The sequence below is a fragment of the Anarhichas minor genome, unplaced genomic scaffold, assembly GCF_050575085.1.
Source record: "Anarhichas minor isolate MPS153535 unplaced genomic scaffold, ASM5057508v1 ptg000058l, whole genome shotgun sequence".
NCBI classification, from domain to species: Eukaryota; Metazoa; Chordata; class Actinopteri; order Perciformes; family Anarhichadidae; genus Anarhichas; species Anarhichas minor.
In genome coordinates, this window is record NW_027466504.1 from 6826647 (window position 1) to 6846346 (window position 19700).

At 41.8% G+C, this 19700-nt stretch overlaps 1 protein-coding gene and 1 long non-coding RNA gene across 2 annotated transcripts in view; one reads left to right on the top strand and one right to left on the bottom strand.

Annotated features, from left to right (window-relative positions):
• Positions 1-15208, top strand: fam204a (family with sequence similarity 204 member A). The gene is made up of 7 exons (XM_076076650.1): positions 1-382; positions 640-727; positions 976-1006; positions 1563-1665; positions 3262-3351; positions 14410-14519; positions 14833-15208. Exons 1-7 carry the CDS (start codon positions 146-148, stop codon positions 14882-14884), a joined length of 711 nt encoding a protein of 236 aa, XP_075932765.1. The 5' UTR covers positions 1-145; the 3' UTR covers positions 14885-15208.
• A 1922-nt stretch (positions 15209-17130) lies between these two features.
• Positions 17131-19700, bottom strand: part of LOC142932659 (uncharacterized) — a 40469-nt gene continuing 37899 nt past the window's right edge. The window contains exon 5 of the long non-coding RNA XR_012947512.1: positions 17131-17202. This is a non-coding gene — a long non-coding RNA (uncharacterized LOC142932659). The remainder of the gene's footprint in view (positions 17203-19700) is intronic.

A 19700-nucleotide genomic window follows, 5' to 3' on the forward strand; every position in this document is an offset into this window, starting at 1 on the left:
TCACAAACGTCACAGTGTTTACCCGGAAATGAGAGCCTGCTCCAGCAGCCGCTGTCAAAATCCATAATTTACCCATTTCTGACCATTTTTAGTCCATCCAAACGGTACATTAACGTATAATCTGACCGTAATCTACTGACTCGGAATGTACAGCGGACTCTTGCCCAAAGGCTTAACCGAAGACGACCTCAGTCCAGATGACGAGGAGGATGCTGTTGAGGAGAAGAGGGAGGGAGACAAGTGTGAGGGCTCTGCAGAACAGTTGATCTCTGCCGGGGAAAACACAACAGCATCGGCGGTGGAGGCACAGTCGACTCACACCGCCGGTGATGCAGACAGTGATTCCAGCAGTATGCCTGGTATATCCCAGGAAATGTGGCAAGTATGTGGATCTGCTATGTAGTGAGCTAAGATTAGCATTCATTCTGTGAAGTACAAGCTAGCTGTAGAGTACCTGTGTTGTTGTTGTAAGTGAGGGCTAATTCTTTAAAGAAAACACGTTTACAATAACAATACATTTATTCTGTTGGACTATATATGTGTGTATCATAACACAATATGTGCACAGCAGAGGTAGATCTAAGGTTGTGGTGGCCTCAGTTTGTGAATTCAGTCAGTGTGTGTGTGTGTGTGTTTAAGAAATTCCAGGATCTACGGAAGAAGAATGACGAGATGAAGACAATGAAAGACCCCAGACGAAGAAAAAAAAGAAGACGACATAAGAAAGGTGTCAGTGATAATATAATGCAAATGTAATGCTTGATACTATGAGTCGAATCAGTCTTTATGACAAAAGGAGAGAAAAATAATAGAATAATAACTCTCACCCATATTAGCACTTTAGGCCACCCTCCTAATGCTGTATGTGACAGAACACCTCACTGGCTGACCTGTTGTACTTGAAGACTTCTGTAACGATGATCGTTTATTTGCACCCTACAAACCTGTAACTGTGTCTCTTGTGTCAATCAACAGGAACAGAGAGTGAGGAACCCACAGAGACAAGGTACCACATTATTATGTCCAACCAGTGAAATTCATTTATACAACAAAAGATTCAGGTAATTCCTCACACGCAACTGTGGACTGCCAGAATGAAAAGCTTGTGAAACGGCACAACCAGGAAATGGCAACTTTCTTGAACAAAGATAAAAAAGCAGACATGATAGCTGAAACACAAACAAGTAAGTTTTCTGCAAGCTGATGCTCATAGCTAATTGACAGCTAAAAAGCTATTGTATGCTTTAGAAAATGGCAGTGTGCGGGATTTGTTGTAAACATGCAAGAAACAGAGATCATTTATAGTTAAATAATTAGCTTAATCATCTATTTGTCAGTAAGTTTGGATCATCAACCGGTCGTAGCATCACAGCTGTATTGTGTTGAGGGAAGTGTAATGAGGCAGAATGTGCCAGAATGATATCTTTCACCAGCACTGATGGTGCTACCATGCTGCGTGATAGACATATGGATTCTGATACCGGCATATATAGCGATAGAAATAAGAGTCCAGTTGGGCTGCATGTAACGAACATTAACTCACATTCTCTCTCTGTCGGCAGAGAGCGTCAGGAGGAGCGGGAGAAGCACTGGGATGATCTCAAGCAGCACTTTGGTGTAAACGATCGATTTCATCCCCCCGCATGTTCCAAACCCCCTCCGCAGGTAACAAAGACGGCTGCCTCCCAACTTATCTGCCGAGGTTTAATACTGTGTCAGTCGTAGCTGTTAGCAACACCTTCCCGTCCTTTGTGTTCCCGTTCCACTGTATCCCCCTCATTGTTTTACACGATATGACACGTGGATTAGAAGAATCCTTGCGCTCTCTCAACCTGACACTGAGGTGAATATTACGGATTATGTTTGGCTACATTTAGTGATAAGATTAGGGAGAATCTCCTTTCACGTGTGCCTGAGATTAAAGTGAAGTGTAGGTTTTTTTCTTCTGCGCGAGACCTAATGAAAATCTACATTTAGCTTGACAAAGAAGGGGGAGGGTTAGAGCACCTGATACAGCGGCTGTGACTGCGGTTAGAACACTTAAATTAATTGTTAGATAATAAACGGGCCTGTGCCACTGCTGTGGAATTCATAATTGAAAGAAATTATAACTTACTTTCTTTCATTCGGATACATTTCTGCACTTTTAAGCTGAATGAACGCTTTATGCGAAGGCTTGCAAATTGCCAATGAAGCAAAAAAATATATATATTTGCAAGCTTGATGAACATTATAGCTGACCCAGTGAATGGGTACTGTTCTCATTTCAATTTGAAATCCTTTTAATGATTATTTTGGAGTATTCTGTGCTTAATTTATCTAAGAGCAGCATAAAATTGAGTTTTTGCTGATTTTAGCCTCCTTTTGAATATGAAAGGATAAAAAGAAATGATTAACAAGCTGAATGAAACAGAACTTGTCACATCAACATAATGAGGGGGCTCCTTCATCCCTCAAATGCAGTTCCTTGTAATTAATATATCATATTATTTCTTTCTTTCACACAGTCATTTGAGGAAAAAGCTGTCACAGCAGCCAGATGTCATTAATTCATCTCGCAGCATTTCTTCAGTGACCTTAAAAACATGTTTCAGGGAATAAAGGATGGTGGTCTGACAGCTAGAGTTGTGTGTCGCGCGATACAATAGACGATAAGTCAGTGTCGGCTTCAGTTTATGTGCAGAATAATAAACTATATAAAGTAAAATCAAGCAACTAGAGTCACGGAGAAAAATGTTCTACTAATTCTGCGTTTTTAAGCCTGATAGCATCGTCCTCGTACTTTTAACAGTTGAGCCAAGGTCCTCAAACAATACATCAGAGGGGACACATTCATAATTACAGCCTCTTTCCGGTGTATTTTTCTTTTTTTCATTTAGCATGATGAAATTTGGGAGGCAGAAGAAATCTGGTGCTCGGCTTCCTGCAGATAGGCTCATCACAGCAGAACTGCCTCGCCATCAGTAACCGGGGGCCTCTCTGCACCCCCCTTCTGCTTAGGCCTGTAATGGAAATGTGTAATTAAAGAGTCACATTTATGTTTGGTAATCTCCTGTAGCATTTCTAAGATTTCCCCACTAATATCCAATCAGAAAGGTTTTCATTTGTGAAGGGAAATCTACATATTTGTAGTAATGGCAATCATATTAAAAATAAGGCCCTGGGGACTTTTGAAGTTACTCTTTGATTTTTTTTTCTTCTCTCTACCCCTATTTCAAAAAGAGAAAAAAAACCTGAATTCCCCCCTCCTTCTTCTTGCAGTCCGGCCTAGAAACGAGCATAGAGGCGGCCATAGCTGAAGGGGACATTGCAAAGGCGGAGGAGATGAGCGACAGACTCGCCACTCGAGAGGTACGTTGTGCTGATAAGAGATCTTTGGGGGTGCTCCCGCTGTGACAAATCGGGCTAATGGATCCGTGGCCATTTCTGCTGCAAAGACATAGAGGAACAAAAAACACACACGCAGACACCCACCATTCAGTCCTGCAGCCCTTTTCCATTGAGTTAATGGAAAGCCCTCCCCTTAGTTTTGAAGTGCTGCAGTGTCTAAAGGACTTTTGGCTCTGCTTTTTAATGAAGGGTACATTGCTTTCAAGCCAACTGTTAAATCATTCTCCAGGTAAGAGTTTCGTACCTTTGAAGTGTACATGTCCCTAAATGCAGTGCCTGAAGTTTTGTAACTAACCGCCTTGGCAGGCATCAAGGATCAAGTGGTTTGAAACTAATTTAGCATAAAATGTAGCCCAACACACATGTAATTGTGGCTAAAAAGACACACAGCTGCGGTGTTACTTCTCCACCGGGGGAGTTTCCGTCAAAGTTGAACTTCTTTGTTTCATGATGCATGTTGCTCACAGCATCCCATAAGCCTTTTATTTTATTTTTGTAATAATAGCAACACAAACACGTGTAACACTCTGGGTTCAGGTTTCGTTGTTGGATTGCAATAGAGTTGCAAAGAAGGCGGGGCTAATGGTTCAGGAAGTAGTCCATCTCAACATAGAAACTCAGGAGGCTCCGATATAATGTAACGATAAGGAAATCAATACCACTATCATGTCTGTACACTAAATATTAAGCGAGAGCCAGCAGCCGGTTAGCTTAGCTTAGCATAAAAACTGGAAACAGCGGGGAAAAAAACGAGTTCAGCTCTGTAGGAAGGTAACAAAATCTACCTAACAGCTCCTCTAAAGCTTTTGTGCAAAACACAACAATTTGCCGTGTTACAGAAGGTTATGACTATATCTTAGCGGTGACCAGTAACTTCCTGTTTGTTGCCAGGCAACTGCTCCCAGCCACATAACATCATTTCTAAGCGCTGTGATTAGATGTTTCTCACCGATATTCACCTTAGGAGTCATATTCAACTTCTCTCCTCGTGTTTTTGTGTCCAAAGGCTTGTACCTTTTGACTTTTTATCAGAGAACCACGGTTTATGTCTTTTGCAGTGATGCAGGGACGCCCAAAAAACAGCATCTTTCACTTAAACTATCCCATAACAAATCAAAAACACAGTAGAAAACATTATCTGACCTTCAGACTAGATGTGTCCCCCAAAAAGATGATATTCAGTCAGTAAATCGTTTAAGCCTCACCATCTTGAATGAATAAGTAGGCTCCAACAGGGATCTGTGTTTAGAAACTGAAAAAAGAAAAGCAGTTGTACTGTTCATTGAATTGGCATTACATGCGTGGCCCCGGTATCTCCGGTGTGTAATGGACATTAGCGTGCACCATCAGAGCCCTTATATTCCCATCTTAACTGCTGGCAGAGTGGTCAAATATGGGGAAGTTAGACGAAAGCTCTTGTGAGTGGCACCTGCGCTGTACTTTGAGAAAGCCTCTTAGAGCGCCGGTGGATTGGTTTTTAGCCTGAGCCGAGGTTCTCGCCTCCCTGGCACCTGACTCGCGTCTTGCCAGAACCGTGATGGGAGCGTGACAGCGGTCTGGCAGCCTTGTTTAGCAGCGATAACTTCATTTCACGAGAGTCGAGTCAATTGACCGTTTTGAAAATCCCCCAAAAAGACGTAAAAGTTCTTTATCGTTCTCGCTTTTGAATACAAAGAAAGCCTTTGCTGGATATAAGGGGAGTGTGGAGAGAGAGAAAAAAGTTTGACGGCTTCTGAATCAGTTTGAAACAGGATTATATAATATCTTAAACGCTGCAGCCTGTAGTGCAGATAGCATTAAGACCAATGTTTGTTTACCGCACTCCTGTTCACTTCTGACAGGCGCACTCTGACAAACATTTAGAGGATCAATAATCCCCGCTGTGGCCAGAATCAATTTCAAGGTTATAATTGAGTGGCTCATTTGGTACGGAAAGGCTTAGATGTTTAATTTGTTTACGGTCATAACACCGAGACATGATTGTGGCAGGCTTTTCACCGCAAGAATAGGAACAGGTTTTCTTCGCAAAAAATGCAAAAGCATTCCGACAGCTGTGAAGAACTAAAGAGGCCTGTTTGTCCCTCTAGGCATTGTTTTGTTCGCAAAACGCTGGTACATGCTGGATGACAATGTTTCAGTGTATTTTCATCCTCAATCTAACGCGTTCCCACTTATCTCCTCAAAGCAAAGGGAAATGGAAGGAAGATAGAGAGCTTGCTGTCAGAATCCCCCCTTTTATACGACACAAATTGTTTGTTTCTGCTGCTTTTGGCTCCCTCAAATCAATTAATGATTTCCATTTGCTCCACTTTCTTCTTTTTAATCTGAACATTAAAACAATTTGGTAAAAAAAAAAAAACTGTTTTGAAGGCTCCTTACAAATTGTGAGATATGTGTTCTTTCATCTGTCAAACTTCTGAGACGCGCTGCTCGGATATTGCAGGTTGGGTTTTTTATTCTCATTACAGTTTTTTAAAAATATTTCCAGAGGCTGTAAGTCTTTGTTTTAGATGAATTCACGGAGACACGCTCCGCTTCTAAGTGAAAGTATTAACGCCCCCGAAGACGGCGCGAAGAAATCACATCCCCTTTTAGGTAACAGAATATTATTTATGTCTACATTGCTTAGACAAAGCTCCCTAATGTATTCCTTTAAACTGTGCAGATAGGGTGTCTGTTCTCATAAAGATGTCTGCTGATCCTGCTCAACACGTTTGGATTTCCTTTCACAAGCCGTAGAAGACACAAAATAATGTCAAAAAACTTCTCGCCTCTAAAGTAGTCCTATAGTTCAGTAGAGTAAACGGTGCAAGTCCTCAAATTAACAAGACTGCGTCTCCATCCTTTGATTGCTGCACATTATTTTTGCACTGCTGCAAGTTGCATCTGGGCTAATTAATGCAGTAATGAGCATAACACGGAGTGACTGACGCATATGGTGCAAACGGCTCAGAGCCTGTCGGGAGGCTTGATAGCATCCAGCAGCTCATATTAGACAGATTGATTTTGCAGCTCTTCCTGCTAAATGAGTCGGTGCAAAGAGCCGATAACTCGTCAGTACTGCAAAGCACAGCGGGGCTTCAAGTGTAGTACTGTGACCTATAGGAGAATACGTACACAAAAGACACAAGTACATATCTTAAAACCAGTCCTAGTTTGTATAAGGTGTCATATCTACATACTGAATAAGATTCCTTATGTATGATTTAAACCAACAAACTACCAGGTTATCACACCTAGTGGCCACACGTGTAATGCATCAAATTAAATCATTTACTGTATGAAAAGTCTTTTAAAGGTCCATCAGAACCAGACGATATTCTGAAACCGGATCGTTATTGCCAGTAAAATTGTGTGCTAAACATATGATGATGTCATGCAGAGAGAAGTTGTATCGGTGTCTTCATTGAGCGGTGTCAACATAACTTCTACCGTACAGTTCTTTCTTTGTCACACTAATTAACCTTCTCATCGTAGTATTTCATACAACATCATCCTGACAACAAATAGTTTCTCCCTCGCCCTGTTTTCTTTTTAAAACCACAGAACCACTGAGGTCTTTTGAAATAGTCAGGAGCTGTACTTTATATATAAGTAAGTGGGCATATTTCACCACAAAAGACTGTCACGGCATGTTAGAGTTTACAGTTTCCCCCATAGCACTCATCACAGCCATTAGAGCAGCATTACCACTTCAAAACAGAAACTCTCTCAGTCTCTAACAATGGGGGGTGTCGGGTCCATTTCATTACTTCCACGAGCTGAAGAATATGGAAAATAAAAAGTAGTTTGCATGGCTGCTGGCTTCTCCTGCAAAATGGCACCACAAACAAAGAACCCTATACGTTCCAAAAGGCAATTTTTTTATTTTCAGTCTATACAGTGAAAAAGAGCTCAGACGTAATAAACAGAGTAGCTGTAAATAATTGTATTCATAGATCCTTGACTCACTGGCTACATTTCCATCCAATAAGCAGTCTCTGGCTGTCGTCCAGTTCAGGTCTAGTTCAGGTTCCCTGAGCTTCTACTGTGGTAGTGATGCGTTCACTATTGAGGTAAAAGAACACACAATAAAGGCCAATAAGGTAACATAGACAAAGCGCCACTTTGCAGCATGTGCCTCTGGATGCGTTTACATGCTCTGTGAAGTTGTCATTGAAACACTATATTAATGTCATGAGACTAATGTCAACTTTCTCAGGGAAACCTGTTAAAGATTATATTGCTTCAGCACAGCAACCTCTCACATGACTTTGTGGTCTTGACAATTTAAACGATCATCTCTGAGAAAGCTGATGTTGCTCCGTCAGAGAGGAGAGGACGAACACTTTGCTGTTTTGTCTCTTATCCGGTTGTTTCTGACATTTCCCCCAGAAATAAGTAGTGAATAAATGGTGCGTTACAGTATAAAATCGCACCGCACTCGTGTTGAGTTGTGCATAGTATTACTGTTCTTTGAGCCCGTGTTGTGCTGGCTTGTCGGCTGATTGCCTGAGACCGTCTGGCTCAACAACCCCTAATCTAGCCTCATTTTGGACCAGGGGCTTCCTGTACTCTGGATGGCCTTTGGCTGGTGGACCTGTCTCTAACCCGGTTTAAACCGAGATTAACCCGTTCAGCCTAAACTGTTTGAAAAGGGCTCCCTCCTAATTGTTAGATCACTTAACAAACAATACTTAGCGTGATGAATATGTATTAACTAGAGGCATTTACGGTGTGTCTGCAGCGTTTGAACTGGTTATAATATCCCTTCATTACGGCCCCGGCTCGTATTTCAATAGGAGCGGCAGCTGAAAGGAAAAGCCCCACTGTCCTTGAAATCTACCCTTTGGAAAGCCTTCGCTTAAATGCTGTGAAACAAAGGTGTCGCGGCATTTTGTCAGAGGAGACACGGTGGCTTAGTGGAAACAAAGAGCTGAACTAAGAGCGTTTCATGATATTCACATTATTTAGCACCTTTCTTTTTCTTCTCCCCACCACCTTCTTCCCCGCCATGCCCCGTGTTTGTAATCAAAAAAAAAATTAATGAGCAGCGCTTTTGTGGAAAGTGGGCTTTATCAGATTGTGGCTCTCCCCCCGCCCCACATCGGAGGAGTAGGAGGCTGACCCCCCCCCCCCCGGGCCACATCACAGAGAGTTTAGGGAAACTCTCCTCTTTGTTCATTCTTCCTTCAGCATAAGCAATTTATCACTGAATGAACTTTTATTGTATCTCTGGATGACTCACATTAAATTTTCGCCCATTAATTTTGCGATGGATTTTGAAACGGGTACTAAGCTTTTATCAAATGCCTGGGAATCTCATTTGGATTATTGTATTTCATTAATTACTTGATAGACAAAGCATACTTTTCAATGTAGATTTGTGTGCTGTTTAATTAATTAGCATGTTTTCTCTTTTAATTAAAGCCATTTTTTTTTTTCTTCTTCAAATTAAAGCCCACAGCAAAACACATATATAATTTGTTTGTAATTAGGCCTTAATTGGTGGTAGTGGAAGCTTAGCACCCTCGGTTTCTTTTTTCATGATTGCCATTTTATTGCCAGTCACTCATTAATTAAACTGTTTTTTCTAATTAGCTTATAAAACTGTTGATGGCATATTATTGTAAGTGTGAGTTCAAAGCTTGCTAATAAGCCTACCCTACTCAGAAGAGGCGAGATAATGGAATGTGCACAAAGCAGGCGAACTTTTAGAGATTTCTTCTTTTTTTTTGTCTTCTCCCTAAAGATGTCATGTCATGTGTATCTAGCATCAGATTACTAATAGAGGAAGAAACTGTAGACATGGCTGTTTCACTGTGCCTTCCCTGGAGTTGCTTTCTTCTTGCTTGCCATGTAATTCTGTTTGTCAAAGTGGAGGCAGGATTACATGAAGCAACATGGAGGTGCATGCTGTCGTGTTTGGACTATTGTTAATGCTTTCACATTACACATTGTTCAACGGTGTTATTGAAGCACTGCTTCAGAGAAATACACGTTACCATTAAACTCGCGAGCAGAGCTGCAGCGATTAGTTGAGTCATCGATGAGTCAACTGACCAGTGGATGTAACTAAGTACACTACTGACTACTACTACTTAACGACACATTTGAAGTACTTTCATCGCGTACACTCAGGGCACACTAACTGATACTCACCATACTTGGTAGCAGCCGCATTTCAAATTTGTTGATTGTTTCATAATTGAAAGACAAATGTGGTTTTGATAACGGATGAGTCCTTTAATTCATGTTTCCCGCAAAAACAGCTCCTTTCCTGTTTCTGAAATGACTGACTAACGGGTTTGGACTGTTGGTTAAAACAAGCTATTTAAAGATGTCACTCTGGGGACTTCTAACGGACATTTCTCACTATTTATTGACATTTTGGGACCAAACAATGAATCGAGTAATTTAAGTTATAATTAAGAGTTAATGGACCAATCAGTAATGAGCCCAATCATTAGTGGCAATACATACATTTGAGTTCCAGTACTTCTACATCTAATGTCGTACTTCTCCAGCGTGGTTTTACTTTGACTTCAGTAAAGAATCTTAACGTTTCCTCCACGACTTGGCTGAGCAACATTTTTGGTATCCATGAATAGATTCCGTTTTTCTGTTGAGCCCACGAGGTCTGCGTGTTCACACCGAGCAATAATCACATCTATTGTCTCACACGAGACCTGAAAGGGCTCCATTTGTATTCTCTGCGTTTCCTCCAGTCTATCACTTCCCTTGTGTCGAAATGAACTGGCTGAATGAAGTTTTGCGTCCCTTCCTCTTTAATGCGATACGGGTGGTATTGATTGACCCCTCGATCTCTCGACCTTCCCGATGTCACTGCGACGCCGGAGCTTTGCAGCCAGAAACCCATTCCCCCCCCCCCCCCCCCCTTTCCTCCGCCTCAGTTCTAACAAATTACGCTGAAATAACACACAAGCTGCCTAATCTGATATTCATTCCTTTCTTATACAGCCCTGCTTTTCCAAAGTTGACTAAGGCCACATTATTTAGGCATTAAGGTAGTGTGATAAGGGAATTAGGCTGGTCATTAATCGTTTACACGTCAAATGCAGCAGAGCAGCTCGGGGAGGTGATTTAGCGAGGCAAAGCCATATAGCCCTTGTTAATCCACCTCTCACACGTTTTAATTGGAAGAGGCTTCCTGGATAGGAAATTTATGAATGGGTTTAAGGCCATTTCTTCCTTAAAGCCATCATTTATTTCGTATTGTTAATAGGAGCTTTAACACTTTATCCACACGGAGATGTATTTTTCCCCTCTTTCATTCAGCTATTGTCTTTCCTCACTTGCTGTTTAATTGCCACAGTGTTTCTGTGGAGCCCGTGCTGCTCATAAAGACTTCCTAATGCTCCTTTTCTTCGTCAAACACCTCCGAAATGACGCAACGGAACAGACACGCACATGACAACAGAGTGTGAAACTGTCATTAAGATAGACTTGCTTTATCTTGTGTATGGCTTATACAGCAGCAATGCAGAGGTTTTTGTTTTTTTTAGTATTAAGGCTCCATGTTTGGGTCTCCACTTGAATCTCCATGACGACCCAAACATGAATGAACAGAAAACGGTACTATTGACTTAACCCTCCTCGTGGCCCTAAGCTGCTGCTGCTGCAGTGCCAGCTTTGTGCACCGTGATTTTTTTCTTTGCCCTCAAATCTTCCAAAGGTCAGAGTATTAATCCTCTGAATAAACCTTGTTTTTAGCGGGGCTGTGCCCGGGCCACACAAGAGAGAGAGAGAGAGAGAGAGAGAGAGAGAGACACACACAAGGCACAGCAACACGGCTGTGATGGACACCTAATTGTATATTAACACGTGGTGGAGTGGGAAGAATTTCCTTTATTTAGGAGCCACGTAAACAAAGAACGCATGAGGTTTCCCGTCTCCTGCTTTGTGCTTTCATTCTTATTTCTCCCCCCAGCCTCTGATGTGAAAGGATTTGGCACTAAGATGCACGCGAAGGGGAGCCGGTGGACGGGGGGACGGGGGGACGGGGATGAAAAAAATCCTGAAAAGTGGATCAAAAAAAAAGTAAATGAAAAATAATGTCATATTACTGAAAATATGAGAGGCTAATTTGTGCCGACTTTTTGCTAATTTTGTTCTCGCCACAGAAAGAGGAGCCGTCACCTGCTCGGCGCCACAGCGCTGACAGTGCCAGTGATCCATGAAATAAGCTGCCGCTGGCTTTGTTCAGATAAGAATGAACAAATCTGCACAATGTACTGCTCTCGGAATCTCATTTTCATACTTGCATGCAGGCTAAAAGAAATAAGCTGTTTGCAGGCTTGATTAATCAGACATTTGAGGTTTTTTTTTTTTTTGTCTCTTTGATCTGTTCTGTCTCCTAGGTAACTTGGTTGACATTAATGTTGAGCCCCAGTAAAGACAATCAGGGACTGGAGACGAAACTGATAAAAAAAAAAGAAAAAAGGCAAAGACCTTTAATGCTTTAAATATAGTAAACGCTATGTTGTGAATTTAAAAAAGGGGGGAAATGAGGGGCACGGACGTGGGTTTTAATTTAGCTTTCGGAATGTTTAGGAAGGCGTGTTTTCCAGACCTTTTGCATTTCAAATGCAACCCCACAGGAGAGCAGGTTAATGTGGGTAATCCCGGTGTCGGAAAAAAGAAACGGCTCTGGCTGTAAATCTCCAAATGGAACCATTTAGCATCACGCAGCTTCATTTGATTTGCTCCCAGAATGAGCTAAAGTAGGGGTTTTATTTCCCAGCAAACAGAGAGAGAGAGAGAGCAGGAGCTGCTCTCAGATTTGTCAACAATTTAATAAACGTCTGGCCTATAATCTCCGCGTGCATCGCAGACACTCGGAAGCATTTAGCACCTAAAGCACTCCCATCAAGGAGCAGGGGGGGAAAAAAACCCTGGTGTGGTTTTATCTGCTCGCAAATCTCCAGCAAAAATGTAAGAGCCGTCAACCCGCTATAACTCTCTTTAAGAGGGGGAAACATGATTTGAGGAATTTAAAACCTATAAAATGGCAAAGAACTGGAGAGCTGTCATAGTATGTACGCTTCAGGTTATGCAGACGCTTTCACAAATCTTCCAGTGACTGTATAGATGAATGCCTTGAGGGCCCAGCCGGAGCCCAGTACTTGCAGCCAGCCGAAGCCCTTATCTTAAATCCGAGCAAAGTACCATTAATCTTTTTGAAAGACCTTTATGGCTTTTAATGTATCCCAAATTAGAACATTTTACACCCTTGGTTCCTGAAATATGGTGATAAAAAGCCTTTAGAGTTTAATTTTTCCTGCCTGCTCGCTCTGACCTGCTTAATCCCAGCATGCATTAGGAGATATTTTAGTTTCAGTCTTTCTAATAAAGTTTATCCCACTTAATTATAATTGAAACATTTTTTTTTTTCCAGCAGGTCTTTCTTTTTTTTCTTTCTTTTTTCAAGTGGCGCAGTGGTGGCACATTTCTTCATTATCTTAAGACCCCCCCCCCCCCCCCCCCCCCCCACCCCCCCACCCTCCTGATTGTACTCTGAATATTACAGAGAATTACCCAAAGGTTGTGTGAAATTGTTCCAAGTTGTTTATCAAAGTTTGCCTTTGCTTGAGTAATAAACCTATCTCCGGAGTGACAGAGGAGGCAGGCTGTCTCCCTTTGTTTCCCGTGCTTCTGTGTGACCGGGGTTATTGGGATTATTCTGCTTCACAATACATACGTCCTCCACGGGATTTGAATGTTTGCCTCTTGCAGTCACGGTCATTCTCTCTTCACTTCTGATTTCCGGGACTGCCTGCAGTACTCCAAACACAAATACAAGTCTCTCTTACACTGGTGGCCATGAGGGGAAGAAAATGCCATTGCATGGTTTTTGAGGGGGGGGGGGGAATGGTAAAATGCTGAACCTTGTTTCACATTGCTTATTTATTCATTCCTTTATTTCATTTGCACATTAAACAAGAAAAAAAGAAAAGAAGTAATCAAATAGAAAGAATGTGTGAGAGAGAGACTGTAAGCCAGGAGCTTTAAAATAGGACTTCCTCTTAAAACACCTCAAACAAAAGGCAAAATAGATCTGAATAATTTAAATAAAAGGGTGCTCCTGTAATTTATGGAGCTACGGAACACTTCACACATTATGCTGCTTCTCTTCACGTTTAGTTTTCATTGACTATTGCGCAAGACAGATTATAAATGGCTTGTTTCTAAAGAAAAATACAGGAAGTACTTCAGAAATCTAAATCTCAACTACTGGTTGTTTTCATTATTGATTAATCTGCCAATTATTTTTCCTTAATTTACCGTTTGGTCTCTAAAATAGTCCGAAAATAGCCTTCAGATTGCTTGTTTTTACTGACCAACTGTCCAAAATTTATTTAAGAAGTTTAGTTAAGAAAACCAGCAGATATTGATATTTGAGAAGATGCTACTTTGGCCTTTGTTTTCTTGAACTAATGACGTAAATGATTAATCAGTTATCAACACTCTGTGTGTGTGTGTGGGGGGGGGGGGGGGGGTTAAGCATGTCTTAGAGAGGAACTGCTTGTCGTAATTTTGCATTTGAAGAGTAAACAGTTATCAAACTGAACTTCCGAGTTGTTCAGGAGACAGTGAAAACAAAGCCAAACATGTATACAATAATTATATATTATATATGGCATTATATGCTCATTACACACGTACAATTCCCCGATATTACTCTTCACCTGTTCTACGTTTTATGTATATTTTCACATGTTGCTTCATGTTTAATGCATCGGTGTTAGTATACGTGATGTGCATATGTTCCTCTTATGCAAGAGTTACTTGGTGTGACGTACTGTATGTTAAACCCTTATCAGCCGTCCTAATGTAGAGCGTGTTCAGTTCCAGGGTTAGCAGGACAGCCTTCCTGTGTTCCTGTGTTGTGGAGCTCGGTGCGGAGGAGGCAGAGACGCTGACGACAAGCCGCCCTGTCACATCAGTCAGAAAGCTTCTTCTCGCCACAGACTGATTCCCATTCTCTAACGGGCCTCTCCTCTGTCTGCCTCTAAATAGCTGGCCGTGAAAATCGCTCAAGCCGCTGATTGCCGTGACTTCGTGCGACACAAACAGGAAGAGGAAGCTTTGAGGGCAGCGCAGAAAAGGAAGGACCAAATACCCTGGGGGTAGGATGTCTCTCTCTCTCTGTGTGTGTCTCTCTCTCTCTCTCTGTCTCTCTCTCCCTCTCTCTCACTCTCCCTCTCTCTCCCTCTCTCTCACTCTCTCTCTCCCTCTCTCTCACTCTCTCTCTGTCCTCGTGTTTGTGTTTGCCATCACGTCTGCCACGTTTGGCACTCTGGGCTCAAGCACAGGTAGGATACAGCAACTGAAACCGGCATTAGCTGGACTTTGAACGATTACTCACGCAGAGATTGAAGTTGACAGCTGAAATGTATTCATAAAGGGTTCAGTCACTCAACGTTTTTTTTTGCATTGCAGGTTTGAGGCTAAGAGGCGATGGGAAACCAAAAGCAACATGGGCTTCATGTGACAATCACGGAGGAGAACGACTGCTGTTCAGCTTTGTTTTTTAAGTTAATTTGATAAAAGCAGTGTTTGTTTTTTTAACGGCGAACTGATCCCGTTTCTTTTTATTCTCTTTGTATATTTTGAAGACTTGAGTGTGAGGGGGGGTAGTCACACAGTTGACTGAGGAAAAACCAATCCAGAGGGTACAAGAGAGAGAGAGAGAAAATTATGGAGCATTCAAATTAATTCCTAAGGCACCCATTGGTGTCTGCATTGTGTTATTTTTCATTACATTTCAGTGATTTGAGTGTTCTGCCCCCCCCCAAATTAAATCTGGTGTACATTACTGGATGATGCGTTTATTTATTGCTGTAAAGTGGGTTAATCATGAAGGCGCTCCTTTTCTTCTTCCAAGGGAGAGAAAGGAAAGATTAGGGCCCTAATGCAATGTACAGGATAATGTGCGATAGGATTTGGGAGAAGAAAATGAAATTTGGCTGCTGTAAACAGTGTGTGAGCAGTTGTAAACTGGAAGTTGAGTGAACGTTTTGGGCGGGGAGGGAGGGCGAGACATGAAACGGAGGCTTTGCTGTTGGCCCTCACCCATGTTGGGAGACGAGCTATTGTTTCTCAGCCCGAACAACATCTCCGAGCCTCCACTCGCTGCTCATTGTGCGATGAGCTCTCTTCAGCGTCTGTAAACTCCTCGATTCCTCTCGCCGTCACTTTGATCTTTTCCGATCTTGCAGCGTTTGCCTCCGCAGCCGCTCGCGCTTCATCCAGATTCCAGGAAGTGTTAATTGCAAACAGCATGCAAAAGAAGCACGAGCATGATAATTACTTTTATTCATAATGCCTGCTTCTATGTTTTTTGTGTGTGTGTTTTTCCCCCCACAACCATAGAAAATGATTGCTTTGCTTCAAGGTAATGGGAATTAAAATGAATCCCACCTAAATTGTTTGCATTGCACATATTTGGGCATTTTGTCCCCTGGTGAGGAGCAGCGTAGCTTTGCTGTGTAGGCTGAAACGGGACGAGGTGAAACAATGAACTAAACATCAGAAATAAAAGTTTGTGGGCAATTCATGACACAATGAACTGAGCTGAATAAAGCTAGATATGACAAGAGCTCGCAAAACAAATGCTGAAATCTGAAAAAAAACAAAATCCATCTTTTCCATCATTTCACATCCAAAGCGACTCACATGACTGTGTGTCTGAGCGGCTGTCAGTCGGTGAGAATTGGTGCTAATTAAACTATTAATTGTCTCTGTAATGAGACGCCAGTTAAAACTGCGTTAAGCACATCAAAGGACAACGTGGGATTTCTTCACTTTGATGACTGCTATGAAAAATATATCTTGACTGAGGAGTGAGGGAACATCAGAGATGCTTCATTAACGGGACAGAAAGTAGTCGAATTTCAGAGCCTTCTGGAGCTTTGGGGTTTATGAGTCCGTTTCTTCTTTCTTCTTCACAGGTGTGTATTGCACATTCGACAACTTAAGAACTTTTCAAGAAGGTTTTCTTCAGTGTTACATTCATCGTCTCAATGGAAGAAGAAAAAGCATCTGAGATGTAGAAGCCATGTAGACATTATTTTTCTTTTTTTTAAAGCTACTAGTTGTCGGCGAACATGGTTGAGCGCCGCACCGTATCAATAGCATCCCACTTTATTAATCTCTAGGAACACAGGACGGTGCCCTGAGCAGAGATGATTCTGCTTTTAAGCTGGAAAATCCACTTTCCCCTCATCGTCGTGGTGAGTCTGTTCCTGGAGGCCCATCTTAGCCCCCTGACCTGGGCTGATGTGTTGTGAAACGCAGAGACACACTCCTTGGGCACATGTCGAAGCCACTTCTAGGAAAAGTGTTTGTTGTGTGGTGTAAGGGGGGAAGAGAGTGTAAAAAAAACAACAACAATCCCATTAAATGGTTGGAAAGCTGTTGTTGTATGAAAGGGAACATATGTTGGTGGTAACGCGACATCGGCACTATCACTTGCTGCTATCGCCGGCTAGGAGAGGATTAACTCCATCTCCGAGATGCAGCTGATAAAGACGAGCAACGCTGAAAACACACCTAACGGAGCGTGTACATCAGACGTGGCAGTGTTGCTTTGTGGTGTTTTTATTATAACATAATAGCTGCTATGGTGTGTTTTATCCCGTAACTACTACTTGTTACACTTGCCATCGTTACAGTTTCCACGTGTTAATAAATGTTTCAATCCTTATTTCATTTATAAAATGTTTTACCTTCATAAGGGTACCGTCGATTTTCAAGGGAACGTACTTTTCATGGAGGATCTTTTTCCGCTTGTTCTAGTGTACGGTGGCTCTGAGGGGCAAAACACAACCGCATTAGATTCAACTTCTTAAAAAAAACAATGAACACGTTTCACAGAAAACACTGACAAATTATTTAGACAAACAGAACATTTACGAAAACACATTTTCGAAAACTTTTTTTTTTTTTTTACACACTCAACCACATCATTAAATGTTTCATTACCAACATCATTGCAAAATATGTCGTGTTTGAAGTGTTCTTGTCAATGTTGTTATGTTTTGCACCTCTAGGCCACCGTAGAAATGTCACTTTCCATATGTGATGTCGTGTAAGTCACGAGCCCATCTCAGTACACAAGGTATATTTGAATTCCTCTCAAAGCAACGCATCGCGTGAGCGACAGGCAGTGTGGATGTTGACATATTCCTCGGCTGATTTAATGACCTGTTTAATTCTGGCACGTCTGCAGCCCCCTCAGATGTTTCGCCATTTTAATTAGTGTAATCGTCGCTCTTCAAAAAAGGCCACAGGGTTGTTTAATGGGTCATGTTTGTCAAGATGCACAGAATTATAACACAAAAGATATGCCATTTAGTCAGCGCGACAGTCTCCCAGTGATTATGGGTGTCACAATTGATAATTAGAGGAAGGAGTGATTCATCTGAAAGCCAAAATGAAGCTCTGTGGTGTGAGGAAATTAGTTTGACAGTGTTTGGATGAGCGGTGTTTACACTGCAGTGCGGCGGTGTGGGAACACTTTACCACTCCGGTGTTAACTGAACGGTGGGTGTTTCATCTGGAACAGCGACTGGATATTTGCACTAATGGCAAAAACTTGTCATGAAATTATGAATGTGCGGTTTTGTTTCTGCAGGCTTTTGTCACATGATAAGCAGAGGTTATGGTTCCAATTTTTCAGGCAGCAAAGTACAAAGTGCTTCACACAGTTTCCCCCAGCTGTGGGAATTAGGTCAAGCTAACATTTACAATGTGATAAATGTAACGTTGAAATGCACACCCTGCGTAATTAAAAGCCATACTGTAGCATGCGGGTCACTCACACAACCCTCTTAATTGTTTCTTAGTTTGAAACTGCTGGGAAAGCATCTATTTTATCATTTAGCATAACTTATAGAACAAAAAAAATGAAAATGAACTTTCAATTAATTTTTCTTCTTTTGCTATCGCGAAATAAAAACATTCCCGAGCACAAATATGCTGAGCGTGCACCATTATGCATTCATCTTCCCTCTGCAAACCACATACTGCATTTTATCTGAATGAATTATTAACCGCGTTAATGAATATTTCATTTTTTCTTTATGGAAGCATTTAACGGTCCCAACTGAGGTAATGGCATCTTAAGCGGTGACAAGTACCTGAAGAGAGAGGAGAGAATAGGTGAGCAACATATGGGGCTGTATTGAGATGTCCAGACCTCCCCTTTCTGTTATAGTGGATAAACACGCCGATAGAACCTGCACTGATCTGGTTTTATTTCCACACACATGGACCTGAGATCCCTTTGTATCTTAAAGAATGGACCCAGCGTGGTCTCCAGCAGCCGGGGGGGATTTACGCTGAGCAAATGAATTGAATGGGTGTAATTAACATTACCTTGATTTGTCCCAGGAAAGACCTCGGTGAGTCTGGCTTGTGTGGTAATTTATTGCGGAGTTCCTATGAAGAACACTCGCCTACTGTGGAGCAGGTCATTACAAACACGGGCTTGATTAGAGAGGGGGAAGAAGCCGCTCCAGACTTGTTATCGATCGATTAATACTGAAGCTGTGCTGCAACAAGGACATTGAATTAATCCTTCGATGCAGAGGCCGTTTGAACCTAATGATCATGAATTGCTTTGCAATGTTTATTTAATTTTTTTATTTACCTGTTAATTTATTCATTTATTCTCAGGAACTCACATTTTTAAACTGTTGCCCCTGTGCTGGATGTTAAATTGTCCATTAAAACGACAAACAAAACACACAACATATAAAATTAGTCCAGGAGAAAGAAAAACACAAACAACTGAACGGGATGAAAATCTGTGAGGACTAAGGCAGCATCATGCAAAGTAGGACACTAAAGAAAAACATGACAATTTAAAATCACGTTAGATTTTATGGACTCAATCTGAGAAAGTAAACGAGGGCAAGAATGCAGCGACTAGGTGTGATGGCAGGTCTGGTTGCTCTTTAGCCACGTTTTTAGATTATGTGCAAAGGAATAGTAAAAGTCCTCATGACGTTAACGGAAGGATGTTCCAAAACTGGGAAGCTCTTACCGTAAAAGCTGTCTGGCCCAAAGATGTTTTCCTCCTACTCTTGATCTTGTTAATCTATCGACAACAGTTGTCTTTATTTTGTGCTCACCTCTCCCCATTGCATTCAATGAACTGGGTTGATAGTTGGGGGAAGCCTTCCAATTAATCTGGGTTGTCTTTGTGTGAGATGTGATTCTAGGTCTAACCTCATCACTGATTCCTCATCCAGCGTCCAGTTGTTTATCTCAACAGCCACGTCAACAATACATGTACAGAAATA

Excerpts from the sequence above, each read along its gene's own strand:
- fam204a (XM_076076650.1), top strand. The coding sequence starts at position 146 with ATGTACAGCGGACTCTTGCCCAAAGGCTTAACCGAAGACGACCTCAGT. Across the intron at positions 1,007-1,562 it reads GAGGAACCCACAGAGACAAG|AGAGCGTCAGGAGGAGCGGG; the intron begins GTACCACATTAT and ends CTCTGTCGGCAG. Across the intron at positions 14,520-14,832 it reads AAGGACCAAATACCCTGGGG|GTTTGAGGCTAAGAGGCGAT; the intron begins GTAGGATGTCTC and ends TTTGCATTGCAG.